The 16,035-nt window shown below is 38.5% G+C and overlaps 3 protein-coding genes across 3 annotated transcripts; 1 reads left to right on the top strand and 2 right to left on the bottom strand.

Moving 5' to 3' along the window:
- The first annotated feature begins 398 nt into the window (after positions 1–398).
- On the top strand, positions 399–9,253 carry LOC111231162 (serine/threonine-protein kinase MAK-like). The gene is made up of 14 exons (XM_022758181.1): positions 399–714; positions 1,753–1,807; positions 2,552–2,673; positions 3,377–3,459; positions 3,762–3,894; positions 4,716–4,887; positions 5,116–5,283; positions 5,977–6,300; positions 6,635–6,825; positions 6,906–7,024; positions 7,630–7,725; positions 8,155–8,274; positions 8,795–8,890; positions 8,992–9,253. Exons 1-14 carry the CDS (start codon positions 542–544, stop codon positions 9,141–9,143), a joined length of 2,004 nt encoding a protein of 667 aa, XP_022613902.1. The 5' UTR covers positions 399–541; the 3' UTR covers positions 9,144–9,253.
- A 278-nt stretch (positions 9,254–9,531) lies between these two features.
- LOC111231249 (transmembrane protein 14C-like) lies at positions 9,532–10,885 on the bottom strand. The gene is made up of 5 exons (XM_022758288.1): positions 10,828–10,885; positions 10,596–10,690; positions 10,163–10,264; positions 9,982–10,069; positions 9,532–9,814 (listed from the first exon to the last, which is right to left on the bottom strand). The coding sequence occupies exons 2-5, from the start codon at positions 10,669–10,671 to the stop codon at positions 9,757–9,759; spliced, it is 324 nt and encodes a 107-aa protein (XP_022614009.1). The 5' UTR covers positions 10,672–10,690; positions 10,828–10,885; the 3' UTR covers positions 9,532–9,756.
- Positions 10,886–11,872: 987 nt separating this feature from the next.
- pak1ip1 (PAK1 interacting protein 1) lies at positions 11,873–15,794 on the bottom strand. Its single transcript, XM_022758287.1, has 10 exons — positions 15,477–15,794; positions 15,095–15,257; positions 14,163–14,283; positions 13,965–14,039; positions 13,818–13,870; positions 13,548–13,693; positions 13,259–13,356; positions 12,926–13,025; positions 12,460–12,589; positions 11,873–12,014 (listed from the first exon to the last, which is right to left on the bottom strand). Exons 1-10 carry the CDS (start codon positions 15,552–15,554, stop codon positions 11,908–11,910), a joined length of 1,071 nt encoding a protein of 356 aa, XP_022614008.1. The 5' UTR covers positions 15,555–15,794; the 3' UTR covers positions 11,873–11,907.
- Between the last annotated feature and the right edge of the window lie 241 nt (positions 15,795–16,035).

Below are 16,035 nucleotides of genomic sequence, written 5' to 3'. Positions count from 1 at the left end.
CCTTTCAATACCACTGGCTCACTTCTATGTGACCAGTGTTGGACAAAGGTGGGTAAAGCCCTTTGCTTCTGCATCAAATTCATGCATGTAGCCTTGATTTGAAATATTACAACATCATCACACCTTACAAAACACAAATGTGCCAGCATGGTCCTGTTCTCTTACTTAGTGGACTTGATAAGGTAAAACCTTCTCCTGTGAGTCTGTTTCCTGGCACACATTCTTAAGCTCATGTCAACTTTAATCCCTTCCCCTCACAGTGGATTGCCCTTCCTCTGTCTGCCGTGAAGGCTTACCTTAAGATAGGTGAGGCGCAGTGCAACAGGCAGGATCGACACAGTGTCATTTTTCCACTCTCCCTCGCCAGGTAAACATCCACCCTTCTTCTGCAGAGGGAATGGTAAAGGGTGACCACTCATGTTTTATGTCTGTGCTTCTACAGTAAAAGCTGTAGAGTAGCCTGACAGTAGCAGAAGGATAGAGCAGAGTCGAGGGCCGTTAAGTCACTGATCTGTGGCGGGATGTTTCTCCTGTGCTTACAATGACCAACTGTTGGACTGTGTGGGACTGTCAAGGCTCCTCGGTGAAGGGGAGGCCGGGCTCTCTGTGGACGATGAACCGCTACACCACTCTCAAGCAGCTTGGGGACGGCACCTATGGCAGCGTGCTCCTGGGCAAGAGCAATGAGACTGGGGAGCTGGTGGCCATAAAGAGGTGAGAGTAGCTCAGTAAACAAACCGCGGACATACTCTGTTGTTTTGTCTCAATCTGTTAAGATGATTAAACCCTGAGTGGCTGCTGCAACGTGCTCGGAGGCTGTAGACTCAAACATGTTGTGTCCTCACATGGCACACACAAATATAGAAAGACAAATAGATTATGATTGTTTGCATCATGTGTAGCCGCGTTACAGGAAATAACCTCTTGAAATGACAAGGTTAAGGATAATTTTGAAGATGCATGTTTCTTGTCAAAGTACAGGCACTTAACAATTATTGTTCTGTCAAAGTTCCTTCTCTGTCTTTCCTATCTGTCCTTGGCAAGAAATTAATAATGAATGTTTTTACAAGGCTCCACCAGGCACTGTGTGTAAATGTAATGTTATAGTGCAAGCTGATACTACTGATGACAGTGAAAGAAGTGAAAGTACGCAGCATAGTGTTAGCTCTTACAGTGTTTGAAAGCTATTATGAAAGTGTAGTAGTAAGAAAATAAGGCTACAACAGCCAATATTCAATGTATTTTGTGGCTTTTATATTAAAATGAATATGAATGTCAACATGTATGAGTAAAAAGGTTTTATATAATAATCTGCAAAGGACAGAATAGTATGCAATCCCTCCCAATGAGGAACCTACAATATACATTTGCCGTATATCTGAATGCACACTGTGACACAGGAATGAAACACAAAGCGTTTTCCTGAACACCACACAGCGAGTGCTCAGAACATAGAGATCTAAATTAATTTGCAGTGGTTAACATGCCTTTCCCCATATTTTTATCATATCCATATCCATATCCATATCCTGTCTGTATGTATAATGTCGAGTGTCCAATAAAGGCAAAAAATACCAAAGCAAATCTTTAAAGTCAGAGAACTTTGTATTAGATTAATTCTGGGTATTGATGTTCTTAAAACCTTAGAAGTTTTTTGATTTTTATTTTAGTTTCCTACAACTGTCAGATCACACAGTAAAGAAACTCAAGTATCAACAATAACTTAATCATGAAAATATTTTTTTTCAACAGGATGAAGAGGAAGTTTTATTCTTGGGATGAATGCTTGAATCTGAGAGAAGTGAAGGTGAGAATGATTATAGTCATTATGCGTTTGACTGTATATTCAGTAACATCATTGAACCAACGATTTTTTTTCGTTGTCATTTTAAACCAAAAATTATTTAACCTGCAAAATCCAGCTTTTGGTTTTGCAACATTCCTTTGGATTAAGACATAATTTATATACAGTAAGAAACTGAACCCAGTAAACTACTCATAATTGGGAAGCAACTTATATCTACATATATATTGCCCATCATGAATTATTTCCACAATATAGATAAAAGGTATATTCACATATAAAGACAAAGCCTTTTAGTAATAAATGAAAATTTTGTATTAGTCCTGGCCCCGACTGTTGTCCTAGCTTGGCTTTGTTTGCCACACACTGAAAACCTGACAATAAATGAGGACGATAGCAACTCCAAAATGTCATCTTGTCTCGTTTTCAGCTCAGTTGCACTCCATGATAAATTACATTTCTTTATCTACTGCATAGTGAGTGAGCAAGTTTGAAATTTACACATTAGCCTGAGCATAAAAAACTACTGACAGTGGGTACTGTGACAAATTGTTTTGGCAGCTTAAAGTATTGTTGGCCTGTAAAGTTGTTGTACACAAGCCCCTGGCAGCTGAGTGAAAGAGCTAATTTCAGACACTACAGTATGTTCGGGCATTTGAGCTAATTTACTGAGATGATGAGGTGACTTTGAATGACTTTATTTAATGAATCTTTTGTATGTCTTTCTTAAATAATTTGTGTTCTTAGTCTCTGAAGAAGCTAAACCATACCAATGTGGTGAAACTGAAGGAAGTCATCAGGGAAAATGACTATCTCTACTTTGTCTTTGAGTACATGAAAGAAAACCTCTATCAGCTCATGAAAGAAAGGTAAGAACATACCAGACACCAAAGTTACTTGTGCATTTATACATTATTTTAGTTATGTGCACAGAGTTATTTCTGTGATATAATCCTGCAGAGTGTTTTCATTACCATTGGGAATGTGAGAACTATTTGGGTCAGCTTGAGTCATAATGTGTCAGACTTCATTTTTGCAGAAACAAGTTGTTCCCTGAGTCAGTCGTCAGAAACATGACATTTCAGATATTACAGGGACTGTTCTTTATTCATGAACATGGTAGGTGATTTCAGCGTGGCCTTTCAGTACAGATAAAAGAAAAAAAATACCCCTGCTATCTTTTCTCTTCCTTAAAATGCTGTGTTATCAAGCTGTGAGCACTGTCTTGGTTTACGTAATTAATTGACTAAACAGAAAACAACATATCTAAACCCACAAAGTATATAAATGCTGGATGGTTGATAAGGCACCAGGCTTCACATGATTTTCTCCAACCAAAAATGAGTCACTTCTCTTGTGTGCTGTTGTGAGAAGAGGAGGTGTGAGAGCCCCAAAGCCTAACTGAACAAAGTTTTGTTTCTCAGAGAGAAAAAAAAAGAAAATCAACGCTTTTTAGTGCATGTGGGTGTTGGTGTTATTCCCACTTCAATAAGGCATGATTGTTTGCAGAGTGTTTTTTTCGTTTATGCCCTCTTTCTTTTCTTTTGTCTTTTACCACTTTGCTGCTGCCAGGGAAGATAAGATGTTTTCTGAAAATGAGATAAGGAACATTCTGTTCCAAATATTGTCTGGCTTAGCATTTGTGCATAAGCACGGTAAGAGATTCCTCTTGTCTTTTCTCTGTGCTTGGCTTGACTGTGTTTTGTCAGGTTAAAGCATCTTTTTTTTTTGCCAGAGATGTTTTAACTCTGTGTTTTAAATAAATAAAAAAATCTAAAAACACATAAAACTGTGATATGCATCAATAGAGAGCCACGTCTTGGTTGCAGTATAAATAGTAGTGGTTGCAATACTAGTAGAAGTTAGAGGCAATAAATATTTTTTTCCATAAAATAAAGCAAATCGAGACAAAGATCAGCAACAACACAGTTTTATTTGACTTACTCGTGTTTTTCAGGGTATTTCCACCGTGATATGAAACCGGAGAACCTGCTCTGCATGGGCCCAGAGCTGGTTAAGATTGCAGATTTTGGACTAGCAAGAGAAATCCGCTCCCAGCCACCTTACACAGATTATGTGTCCACGAGATGGTGAGACTCACCTCACATCAGAGTCTCCTTATATCCATGTAATTCCTGTAGATGATCACCTTCTACATAATGAGCTGTGATGGATGTGTAGTCTGACCTGAATCTTTTGACCTACTGTAACTCCTGCTGTATTATGACTGAACATGTACCTTTAAAAAGATTATAAGATTTAATTGATACTGACAAGGGGGAGGTAAATCCATTCAGGGGACAGAGGAAGACAAACTGACTAGACAGTGGATAATCAGTGTTGTGATTATTTGGCTGATACCCTCTATTTATACTACATATTAACATTAATCCACTACCTCTACAACTCACATCTTCAATGTTAATCTCTCTGTAGATAATACAGTGTGGTGTGTCATACTATCTGTAATCTGATGTGGGATTGTCCATCTTTGATGTGACAGAAATTACAAATTTATGTATGGTTTCCGTTAGTCAGCGTTATATTTAAAGGTCCATGGGTTTATTTCCTAAAAAGTCAGTTCAACTAAATTACAGAAAATATTTTTTTTACTTTCCTCCTTTAGCTATACTGGAAGTTTTGTTTTAGTTTGGATTTTTTTACCATGGATCGTACCACTGTTTGTGGTGGTCACACCTTTTAAGAATTAGATTTAAAAAAAAATCAACTGCAACATCTTATTCCAGAAATGCTGGTCCCATTAATCTGCATAATTCAACCTACAAGAAAGTAATTCTATATAAAAAGTCTGTGGATTATCCAGAGTAACAGGGACAGAGATTAACATAAACAAGAGGAAGAAGAGTTAAATCTCTTATATGCAGATGTTCCATAAATATTGTTATACCAGGTACCGAGCCCCAGAGGTTCTGCTCAAGTCCAGCTCCTACAGCTCACCCATCGACATCTGGGCCGTGGGCTGCATCATGGCAGAGCTCTACACTCTCAGACCCCTGTTCCCCGGCAACAGCGAGGTGGACGAGATATTCAAGATCTGTCAGGTGCTGGGAACGCTGAAGAAGGTGAGCCATCACAACAGGTGTCACAAGTGGTGCCTCTGCTGTGTCTGTGGATGCAACCAAACTCAATTCATCACCTCTGTGTATATTTCTTGGATTATGGTGACACTCACTGTTCTTGGACATTCTGTGGTGCTTTCCTTTTTGGTAGCAAAAACTCTGTTTGAAGACATTGACATTTTATTAAGGAAAAAAACTAACTGTATGTCCTCCTGTTTCTTGCCACATCAGTCGGACTGGCCTGAGGGTTTCAACCTGGCGCTCTCTATGAACTTCCGCTTCCCAAAGTGTGTCCCCACCAGCCTCAGATCCCTGATCCCCAACGCCAGCAACGACGCCATCACACTGATGAAAGACATGTTGCAGTGGGATCCTGAGAAAAGACCAAGTGCTGCTCAGGTACATGCAGTTTCAACATAGATTAGCCCGAATAAACAAAAAATATACAAAGATTAGAGTGAAGACAACTGAGTCATGTTGAGGTGACATTGACAAAGTAACACAAGTCCTTCGGTGAATGCTTTTATCCCAAGCACCTGTGAGTACATTGTTGAGTGCACTTATTTTTAGCATGTGAGGCCCAAGTGGGAATCAGTCAGCTTACCTTGGCTGTTACTGTAAAACCAGACTTGATGTACTGAGGTAGTGCACGTCCACTGACTTCATGCAAACCGTGAAAGACAAACACATCATTGTGAAAATGTTTTAAATACTACTGGAGCTTGAAAATGACAAAGTGTGCCGTATGTTAATAATTTCAGCCTTTTCACTGTGAGAAATGTGCAATGGTGGTTTGTCTCATTAGTCCTTTAAAAGATATATTATGCATAATATTCCATGTCTGATAGACTTGAACCCTTTGCCTAATTTCTATGTTCTTGTTTGCTATTTTATTTTGATGCTTCTCATTCTTTGATTAATTTTTTAATTAATTATATATTTTTGTGTATATTCTTTCCATAATTAATATGTTGCTTTATGCCACGCTGAAAGCTTCTCATTTGTGGAAAAGCTAAATCTTGAGCTTGAACATGAACTAAAAAGATGTAAGTGTAAATATTCTTCCTTTGGTTTGTTCCATTTGTGTTCCAGGCTCTGCGGTATCCATACTTCCATGTCGGCCAGGCGCTCGGTGCTCCTTTGAAGTACTCAGAGCATCACAAGGCTCACGCAAGGACGTTTGAGGTGGCTACAGCCAAACCAAAGCCTCTGTCCCTCTGTAAGACAGACCTGGAGTCCGGAGAACCGAGCAAGACCCAGGCAGATCCACAGACCTCCATCCAACATCTACATCAGCCGCTAGAGGAGATTAACCTTCCTCAGGACAACATGGAGTCAAGCAGACAACAAGCAACACCGGGGCAGCAGGAACCTCTCAGCCTGGTGAAAAACAGGCAGCCGATGAGCTGGCACACTGTAGGTATCACTCAGCTTCTCAATGGCAAACCGAGAACTTTTCAAGCCCTTTAGAATACATTTTTCCACCCTGTACATTGATATCAAAGCCTACCATACAAAGGCCTTGGAATTATATCTTTCCCATTCATGCCTTGATAATTAAATTAGTTTTATTAAGAGAATTGTCATAGATTTGACTTTACACCAGCATGAATTTGATTTCAACCATTCATTTTGGAGGGAAGATCCGTTATTTTAGACTAGAGCAGATAAATGTTCATTACTGAATATCGATTAGTTTTAACATACACAAGAATCATAAAAATCATCTCCCCACTATTCTCTGCATCAGCGAGCAGCAGCCACTGGAGCAGAGAACGCTGTATCCAGAGTCAGGACGGGACGTAGACGATGGGGCCAGACGTCTTTCAAGTCAGTCGACAGCTGGGATGAAGGTGACGACAAGGACGCTGGGGTTTCCATCTCCAAGAAACCCACCATCAGCTCTCTGAAAGACAGGACACTTGAAGGGCACAGCTGCCGGTTAGAGATCATCATTTTCACCTAAAAGAGTCTTCATCATTTGTTTTGAAAAAAAAATGCAATAATGCTTTTTTGTCCAGATTTCCACAGTCAAAGATCAATACAGTAAAGTTACCGAGCAAGACTGGGCTAAACAGAACTGACTCCACTGTCCTGTCAGCCAAGCAGCACTACCTCCGCCAGTCCAGATATCTGCCAGGTGAGAAAATGTGATCTACCACACACAAAAAAAATGTCCCAGTCTAGTGGTAAAAGTAAACAAAAAAAAGTTCTCAGCATAATTTTAGTTTCTCGGCTTCCCCAAGGAGTGTTCAGTTTACATTATGCTACTTCAGTTACACAGGGAAGCAAAAATTATTCTCTAAACACTAAAAACTAAGCACTACCAACACTGACAATTGTGATTACATTGTAAGGAATGAAACAAATTATACACTTATGTGAGAACAAAAAGTTTTATCTCCAAAAACACTGAAAGAAGAAAAAATATCAGACAAATCAATTTTATTAATATAATACATTATGGTCAAAAGCAGTAAAAGATGGGAATTGACACTTCATAGACTCTTGGTTGTTGCTGTATGTTGTTCTCAACCTGTTGAATTACTTAGTTCATGCTGCACAAGTTCAGTGTTAATGTTTTCTCATACAAGCAACTTTATAGCTCCTGTGGTGTCCATACTTTCCACATACCGCAGGTGCTGGATCTAAATAGCGTGTGTCAGAGTTTCATCAGATATGGGTTATGTGTTGTGTGTGGGCTCAGGTACAGTGAGTTCATTCTGAGTTCTCTGTCCTTTTCAGGTGTAAATCCAAAAAGCAACTCCTCAGTAGGAAGCCAGATTGCCAGCAGAAACCTGTGGGACAGAGGACAGGGCCTGGAGTTCTCTTTTAATAAAGGTAAGAGAGTCGAGGATAAAGTATAGAATGCTTTTACCCGTTCAGAGTAACAGGTAGGAGCATTTTTATATTTTTAGTCCACTACATTTGTCTGACAGTTAGTTAATAGTTACTTTGAAGATTAAGATTTTACACACAAAAAAACATATAATCAGCTGGTAAAACATGATGGATGCATTATTATATAGATTAATATGTGTGACATGGTATTTTATTAACATTGTTAATGCTCATAAAAAATTTTTTAAAAACACAAATGTTGCTTAAAATTCATATGAACAACAACACAATGCAAACTAGAGCCTGTAAAATAAAGTAATTGTTGTTTTATTCTGTCTCTTAAAGCTAAAGCTACTCAAAATATACTCAAAAAGTAATCACATTGGAGTTAAGGACGTCATCAGTGATCGATTTCTCTATCCTGTCCAGAATCCTTCATGAGCAACACCAACAATCCAACCAAGACGTATATATCAGCTTTTCAGAGGACGGAAACAGGAGCAGCTCGACACAGGATCACACTGGCACCGATTGAAGGCACCTCTGCTAGTGAGTCACAACTGAGAGCTTTTCATTTCCTCTAATAACGATCAGAGAGACTTAAGTTTGGTTCAGTGTTTGCTTGGGATCAATCGGGCCTGAGTCAGATGATACTGGTAAATAATTATTTGAAGTTGCAGTATGTTCAAGTGCAACTTGGTGGGGCGTCCTGGTGGTCGAGTGGTTTACGATGCAAACCATGTAACCATAACTTTCCTGGTTCAATTCTGGCTAAGAACATTGTCCATTTAATTAGCCCTTCTCTCTTTCTAAGTTTTCTGTTGCTCAGACCCTAATGCTACCAAATAAGTGCAAAAATGCAGTTAAAGAAACCTTCTTTGACTTCCCCTCCACCATGCTACAGCAAAGCGCCCCCTGGAGTTGGAAAGGAATCAGTATTTTCCTTAAAGACCAAAGCGTCTCAGAAGACTGTTGTTGATGCAGTAGCTTTCAGTGAATACTACTTTCAGAACCTATCTGATGATTTTTTTTTTTTTTTTTACTCTCTTTCCTTTTGTGAATCTCTTAGTTGATCTTTCCTCGGCTGCTGATCTAAGAATTGACTCTAAAATCAAAACATGTAAGAACAAGATCTCTTCAAATAAACTTCTGCCCTCAAATGAAGGTAAAAAAATATCAGCATTATGAGCACAAGAAATGTAGCTTCACGTTGCTCTCCGAGTCTTACGTAAACACACTTTTCCTTCACTGTCACTTTGATTTCAGAGTATGAAGGAGGGAGCAGCAGATCTCTGAATCCTCAGATCCCTGGATCCAGCACCAGCTCTGTGGGGAAGAAAATGTTATCACGGAGCACAAACCTCCAGCCGGTGCATGGACGAGTTGACTGGGCCGCCAAATATGGAGGTCACCGGTAGCACAGCAGAGCGCTCTGCTCCACCAGTGACTCCCACTGAACCAGGAAATACAGACTTGTTGGCTGCTGCCAACAGTGGGCAGCAATATTTCTTACTACTCTGTTGTTACATTTGCCATGATATTAAATATTGTTCAGTGTTGTAGAAGTGAGTCATGACTTCTACCATCAGTATTTTTTTAAATAATAGACTAAATAAATAAATTCATAAGAAAAGAAATAAAGTAGTTTTTGTATCTAAGTAAGTGAATGTGTTATTTCAAAGCAGTAGAAACAAGTCCAGATATGCAGTACGTTCCTATTAAAGTACACAAACAGGTTTAATGAAGGATGCACAATAATCTGCTTTGATGATTTACTCACAATGGAGCAAAGATAACATAGCCCCATACATTTTACAAAATCATAATTTAATTATAACAATCACTTTTTTTTCGAACGTCAGAAAAGATACATTTTCCTTTCATCAGTTTTGTTGTCCTAGAACATTTTTCTATAAAATCAGGTATAAAATAAATTGCTTTTACAGAAGACCGTGATACAAAACTACACAGAGGGGAATGTTATATTATTCATGTTCAAAATATTTACAGAGACAATACATTTAAGTATTTTCAAGATTTGTGTGGTCTCTTTATCATCCCAGTTATGATCTTTGCCAGCATCAGTCCACTGAAAAGAGACAATAACATTTATATCAGGATATGGTCAAAAAAGATTCTCAAGTTATTAAAAGCAGAAGTCTATGCTCTTCATGTTGCAGGATATTGTCAATTACCAAATGATTAACAGTTACAGTGAAATTAAAATGTGTAATAGTGTGTTTGTTTTTTTTTTACCTGGCTAAAGTCATTAAACCAGCTGGCATGAACTTCCACGAGCTAAGGAATCTTAGGCCCATCAGCACAGCCAGAGTTCCTGAGGTGCCTGCATTTCCACAGTGGAGGGAGGCAGTTGTTGCCATGTGTTTGTAAAAGCTGCACTTGGACTGTCACAGTTTAACAAACTAAACTTGCTCACCTAGTGAAAGCCAGACATTCTTGGGATTTTGAGATGCCAGATAAGCACCGACTGCAGCCAACAGGCCAAACAGGAGCCCAGCTGCCAGAGAGGTGACGCTGCCTGTGGAGCAAACACAACAAGGTTTTACTTTGAAATGAAGAGTTAAATCAAGTTTGATGGACTGTCTTTTTATAAACTCTCCGCTTTTACCTCAGGATCAGACTATCCTCACAGGCTGTAGTCTGTGGTGCTACTGATCTTTTGTCCGGCACATTTTTTTTTTTTATCAGTGAGGTTAGATTAAAGAATCTTGATGAAACTGAAATCTGTTGCAGGACTGTTTCAGACTGCATAAGTGTTAGTTAGAAATGTCAAATAAAATATGAAGTGAGTGTAGATGGAGATCAGGTTATATCAGTTATATATCTAAATCTCAGTGTGTCTTGCCCACCTGCTTTCAAATAACCAATGATTCCTCCTGCTGTCACCAGAGCAGCATAACTGAATCCAGCCCAGTCCACAGCCATGACCAGATTCACCCTGCAGCTGTATGAGGAGAACACGTCACTTAAACATCTGCACTGCACCGCGGCTCGACGGTTTACACGACTGTGAGGCACCGATCAAAGTTTCACTGTCAACAAATCAAAAAACTAAATATTCTCTAAACTGTGTGATCATACCTGAACCTCCACACTTCCGAAAGGTTTACACTTCCGGAGTCGTGTAAAAGAATTTCAAAATAAAAGAATGCTTGGCAGGAATACAAAAACTCTACGCACTTAAATAATGTTACCGTTTTTAACCATAATGAAAGGAGAAGTCTGTTTCTATGTCTGTATTTCAATTTTCTCAATAACCGCTCACCCGATCGACTTCAAACTTGGTGGGTGTATTGGACCATGGCGGTTGTCAAGAAAATCGAAGGAGAGACAAATGATTGCCTAATGATGGACACAACTCTCTTAATAGTGAATATACAGTGATATACACTACAGTTTATTAGGTGCACCCACCTAAAAGCAATGAAGTAAACATCATACAACACATTTAACCTGCTCAACACATACTGAACATTTTTATTGCAGGACTGTTGTATTAGACTGTATTAGTTTTAGCCAGGTGTACCTAATAATCTGACAAGTGAGTGTATATTTTCCAAAGAATAGCATCAGCAGCTAGTCTACCCTTCTTCACCTCCTCATGCTAACCATGAGCAAATGCATGTTGGACTATACATAAAAGTTAAGATCAATGGAAAGATTAGTGGGACCAATTATATCTACATATTATATATGTGACCAGGCCTGGACCTCAGATGAAGTTGTCAAAGAAGCAAATATAATGCAGATACAGGTACTTTAGGTCAGAGCAAGTGAATGGTGACGCTCGTCTTTGGGCCTAGCAGATTTAGCAGACAGCCACATACCCAGTGTGTGTGGCCTAGGAATAGGTCAAAACATTTAAATGATTGCTGGACTTACATATGAATGCCCACCCAACTTGGAGCACTTTTAACTGTGTACCACTAAATGACAAATGAATGGATTATAAAACATATTTATTGTTGCCCATCTCATTTTCCACCATTTTTTTTTCTGCTTTTCAGTGTTGACAACAAAAATATTTAACCAAAAAATACAAATCAGAACTTGAAAGCTGTCAAACTGGTTGTGATCACAAGTAAAGACATGTTTGAAAAAAAGTCCAGATTTATAATAGTTCATGGAAAGATTTAAAAATAATTTTTATTGCTGTCCATTTTATTTTCCACCCTTTTTCTTCTTTTTGGGTTTGCTCTCATCTTCCAGAATGACTTCTTCGGTTGCGATTCGGACTCTCTTTGTCTTTGAAAGTTCTTGAGCAAGTTCTGTGGACACACGAAAACAGATGGTGGATGTTAACAAGACACAGACGCAGAAACAGTATGTGAAAGCTCTGTAATTATTTAGTGGAAGATAGCTAAACAAAAACATGTTTGTTTTTTTTTTTGTTAGAAACATCCTCCTTCAGAGCTTGGAGGTTTTCCAGTACAGCCAGTTTTCCCACTGTGCACTGTAAACATTTTGAGGTTATTGCTACTCTAACTTCATGATGCTTTGACTGTAAATATGAACTTCTTCAGTTTAGGATAAAGGTTAAGATTTTCTGCAGTCAATTCATTCTCATTCCGCTCTTGTTTAAAGTGCCTCCCTGTCCCAACAAAAAACCAAAAACAAACAGCCTCACTATACCAGTTATTATCTATTACTGGTGTTTTTTTTTCCTAACGTGATAATAAAGTGTAATGAAAGTCCGTGTTTGCAGGATATCACCTTCAGACGTTGTCGCCTCAGCTGCCGGCTCCTCAGCCGTCTGCTGCACTGATGAAGGTTTCCACACAGCGAGGCACGTCAGTCTGGCTGTTGTGTTCACTTCCCCAAGGAGGGTGGGAGGCTCCAGCTCCTGTTGGACAGCAGCAGTACATCATCAGATAATCAGCAGCTCAGCAGGTAACAGCAATCTAATCTTGGCAATCTTATAATTTCATTCTTGTAACAGGTTTTTATTATTATCATTTTACTACTTATCTGATTAAATCTAAACATCGATCTGATTTTAGTCATTATTGCTAATATATTAAAGAACATAATTACTGTTTTCCAAAGTAGATATATTGTATGTAGAAAGGTCATAACACTCACTGTCGCTGCAAATGTGAATGTTTCAAAAATTTTGTTAAAGTAACAACTAAATCTCTTCTACCCATGAGTTCAAGACAAACAAACATTAGAGACGTGCCTCTTTCAGATGGAGTTTCCACATTTTGATGAATCCGTCATTTGAAGCCGTCACCAACACGCAGTAATCCTCCATATTAAAACTGTCAACTGCTTTCACCCTGATAGATAGTTGGATAGTTTTTTAATCAGTTTTCATTTTTATCAATTAATACATTTCACAACATTTAATTTGAAACACATTGTACATGATCAGAAATACGTTTTAAGAAATGCAGCTCAAAATAATTGAAATACATATTGAAAACAACTGCAGCTAAACAGCTTCACACATAAATGCTGGTGGATCTGTGAAGTAAAAAAAAAAACAAACAAAAAAACACTTTGGAATTACCTGGTTTCATGTGCTTTGAACTCACACACCCATTTCTGTTTTCCCATGTCACATAACCTCACAACTTCATCATCTCCTGCGATGGCCAGGATGGAGTCCTCGAAACAACAAAAAAAAAGCAGGATTACAACATATTTTTAAATTTACAGGTGTAAATATTTTGTTAATGTAAATGAATTACTGTCATCTTTTGGTGAGATTATTAGGCAGATGCCAATTATCACTCAAAAAAGTCATTGTTTATGAATTTCTCCCAAAAAAAATTCTGAGTAATAGTCAGAGAACTTACATTTAAGAACTTAATAGATGAGATCCTTTTGGGGTTTGTAACTGTTCCTGTCACAGAAGCTGTCTCCAAATCGTAGATGTTCACCTTGTCATTTGCCACCACCACATATTTATTCCCATCTGGAGACCATCTAACTATGTGTGCATCTGTTAAAAGTGAGTAGAGTAAAAAAAAAAAAAAAAAAAAAAAAAATCAGTTCAGGTCATTTCAGATATACAAATATCATCACATCTCTGAACAACAGTTCATTGACTTCACAATGAAACTTACTCTGTTTTATGTTTTTGATGAAGGCTGATCTTCCATTGATTAGATTCCAGGTTCTAAAAGGACAGAAAGATGCAACAGTCACTTCTCATTCCCTGTTTAGATGAAACACCTGCCTCGATGACTCTGGAGCAGAGCTGTGGGTTTTACCTGAGAGTTTTGTCTGTCCCAACTGAAAGTGCAAGTTTCCCAGATGGATGGACGGACAGCGACATGACATGGCCTCTGATGAAAGCAAGAGTTTGAAGCTGGTTATTCTGACTTGACCCATCCAAGAAAATACAAGACAACAATCATACAAACACAACCATCGCAGTGCTTCTGCAGCACCTGTCTGTGTGTACCTACTTGTGAGCTTTGATGGACTTGAGGCACTCCCACTTCTTTGTGCTCCACACACACAGGAGTCCATCCTCTCCTCCACTCAGTAAATGAGACGATCCATAAAACTCCAGGCAGGTGATGGTGCCTGTGCAGTTACAGGGAAGTTTGAGTCAGATCACAAGGTACTGTCTTAAAGTTTAAAGTTAAAGTTTGTTTAATTCTTCAGTTTCAAACTTCTTGTTCCATCAGCCAAGAAAACAAATAAGGTCTATGAAGCTACCTGGGTAAATGTTTTATAATTATTCAGACCCCAACAGTCATTTCAAATTAACTCATGAGGAGAAATCAGTTTGCTACCATAAGTGAGGAAGGTGGTCAGGAAAACTGGGCATGAAATTATGTGAGAGAAGAAGGAAAAACAACTGGATTCTAACAAAAATAAATAATGAGACTGCTGGCTCTTAAGTTAAAAACCTGAAAAACCCAGAAAAGCCATGCCAATGAAAATGTTTTAAAAAGTACCCATTATAAAAAAAAAAATAATTAAAAAAAAATGGCAGTAGGTCTAAAAAAATGTTTCATTATGAGTAGAAATTTTGTTTTAAAATAATGTGGTGTTTTTTTGTAACTGAGGAAAAAAAATCATATGTGAAGATTTAAAGAGAGATTATATTTTTTGTGCAAACTGTGGAAATGTGAGTCCTGTTTTAAACATCTCCTTTAGAAAGTGAGATAACTTTCACAGTATGGTTTGGTAGTCTGACTGCTACTGAAACAAATCCATTAAAAAAAATAGTTAAGACTGCATCTAAAATTACTGGCCACTCCCTCCCATCACCATATTCAAATTGGAAGGATGCAGAGCCACACTGTGCCACAGCTTCTTGTCCTGCATTGTGCATTCAACCCATATACATAACTTAATGTCAAGCATAAGATCTACCTGAGATACTCACCGTCATGATGCAGCAAAGCACCATGCTCAATTCTCTTCTTCATGTCATACAGCTGTATGGTTTCATCTTTGCTTCCTGTGACAACAAACCTCTCACTGGCTGCCACAGCTGATATGGATGCTGTGTGGGCGTGATGTGTGAAGTCTGCCTTGGCTGTCCACTCCTGCACGACAAAAAACATGAAGGAATTGGGAAATAATAACTTTAATATTGAAACTAAGGGGGAAAATTACAATAAGTTTCTGAAAGGGACATTTTTAGACAAAAGTTATTTTCGTTTTATCACATCATAGTGACAGGTCAGAACAAGACATACAATGCAAATCAGTCTTGGACAATGACAGTTACACACACAACTACAAACCAACAGACTCCAACTTACTTTTTCATCAGTTTTCACTCGGTAACCAAAGGCTATCTGCTCGTAGCTCCCAGCAATCAGCTCCAGTACAGCTGCCATGCTGCCACTTACAGCTACAGCGGGCTAGGCTAGCCAGTTAGCTTTCTTCAAACTTCAGCCTTTTCTAGTCTAAAGTTTGTCGCCTGGTTTCAGCGACAGCCACTACAGAAGCAAACGGATGCCTACATGAAAAAGTCAGTGGAAACAAGCAACGTAAACGACGGACTAAAGCTCTTTCATCAGGACATGTGTCGCTAGTTTTGCCAAACTCACTTCCAAATCAAAACTAACGTGTGTAGCTTTAGCGCATGCGCAAAACTCTACATCGGTTCATCTGGTTTTCAAAATAAAAGACGGGATTGAGAAGTGTTTAAGCGTCAGGGTTTCATGCAGTTTAAAGGTGACAATTGATTTCCGTACTTTTCAGGCTGTACAACTTTTCAAATAATAATTTAAATACTAACAAATTCCTTTAATTTAGAGAAATTTGAGGAAGGAGTTGAAATGTTTTGAAAAATATTGATTCAGATAGATAGATAGA

This window comes from Seriola dumerili, unplaced genomic scaffold, assembly GCF_002260705.1.
Source record: "Seriola dumerili isolate Sdu_G_001 unplaced genomic scaffold, Sdu_1.0 BDQW01000291.1, whole genome shotgun sequence".
Taxonomy (NCBI): domain Eukaryota; kingdom Metazoa; phylum Chordata; class Actinopteri; order Carangiformes; family Carangidae; genus Seriola; species Seriola dumerili.
This window is presented reverse-complemented; position numbering and strand designations above follow the sequence as displayed.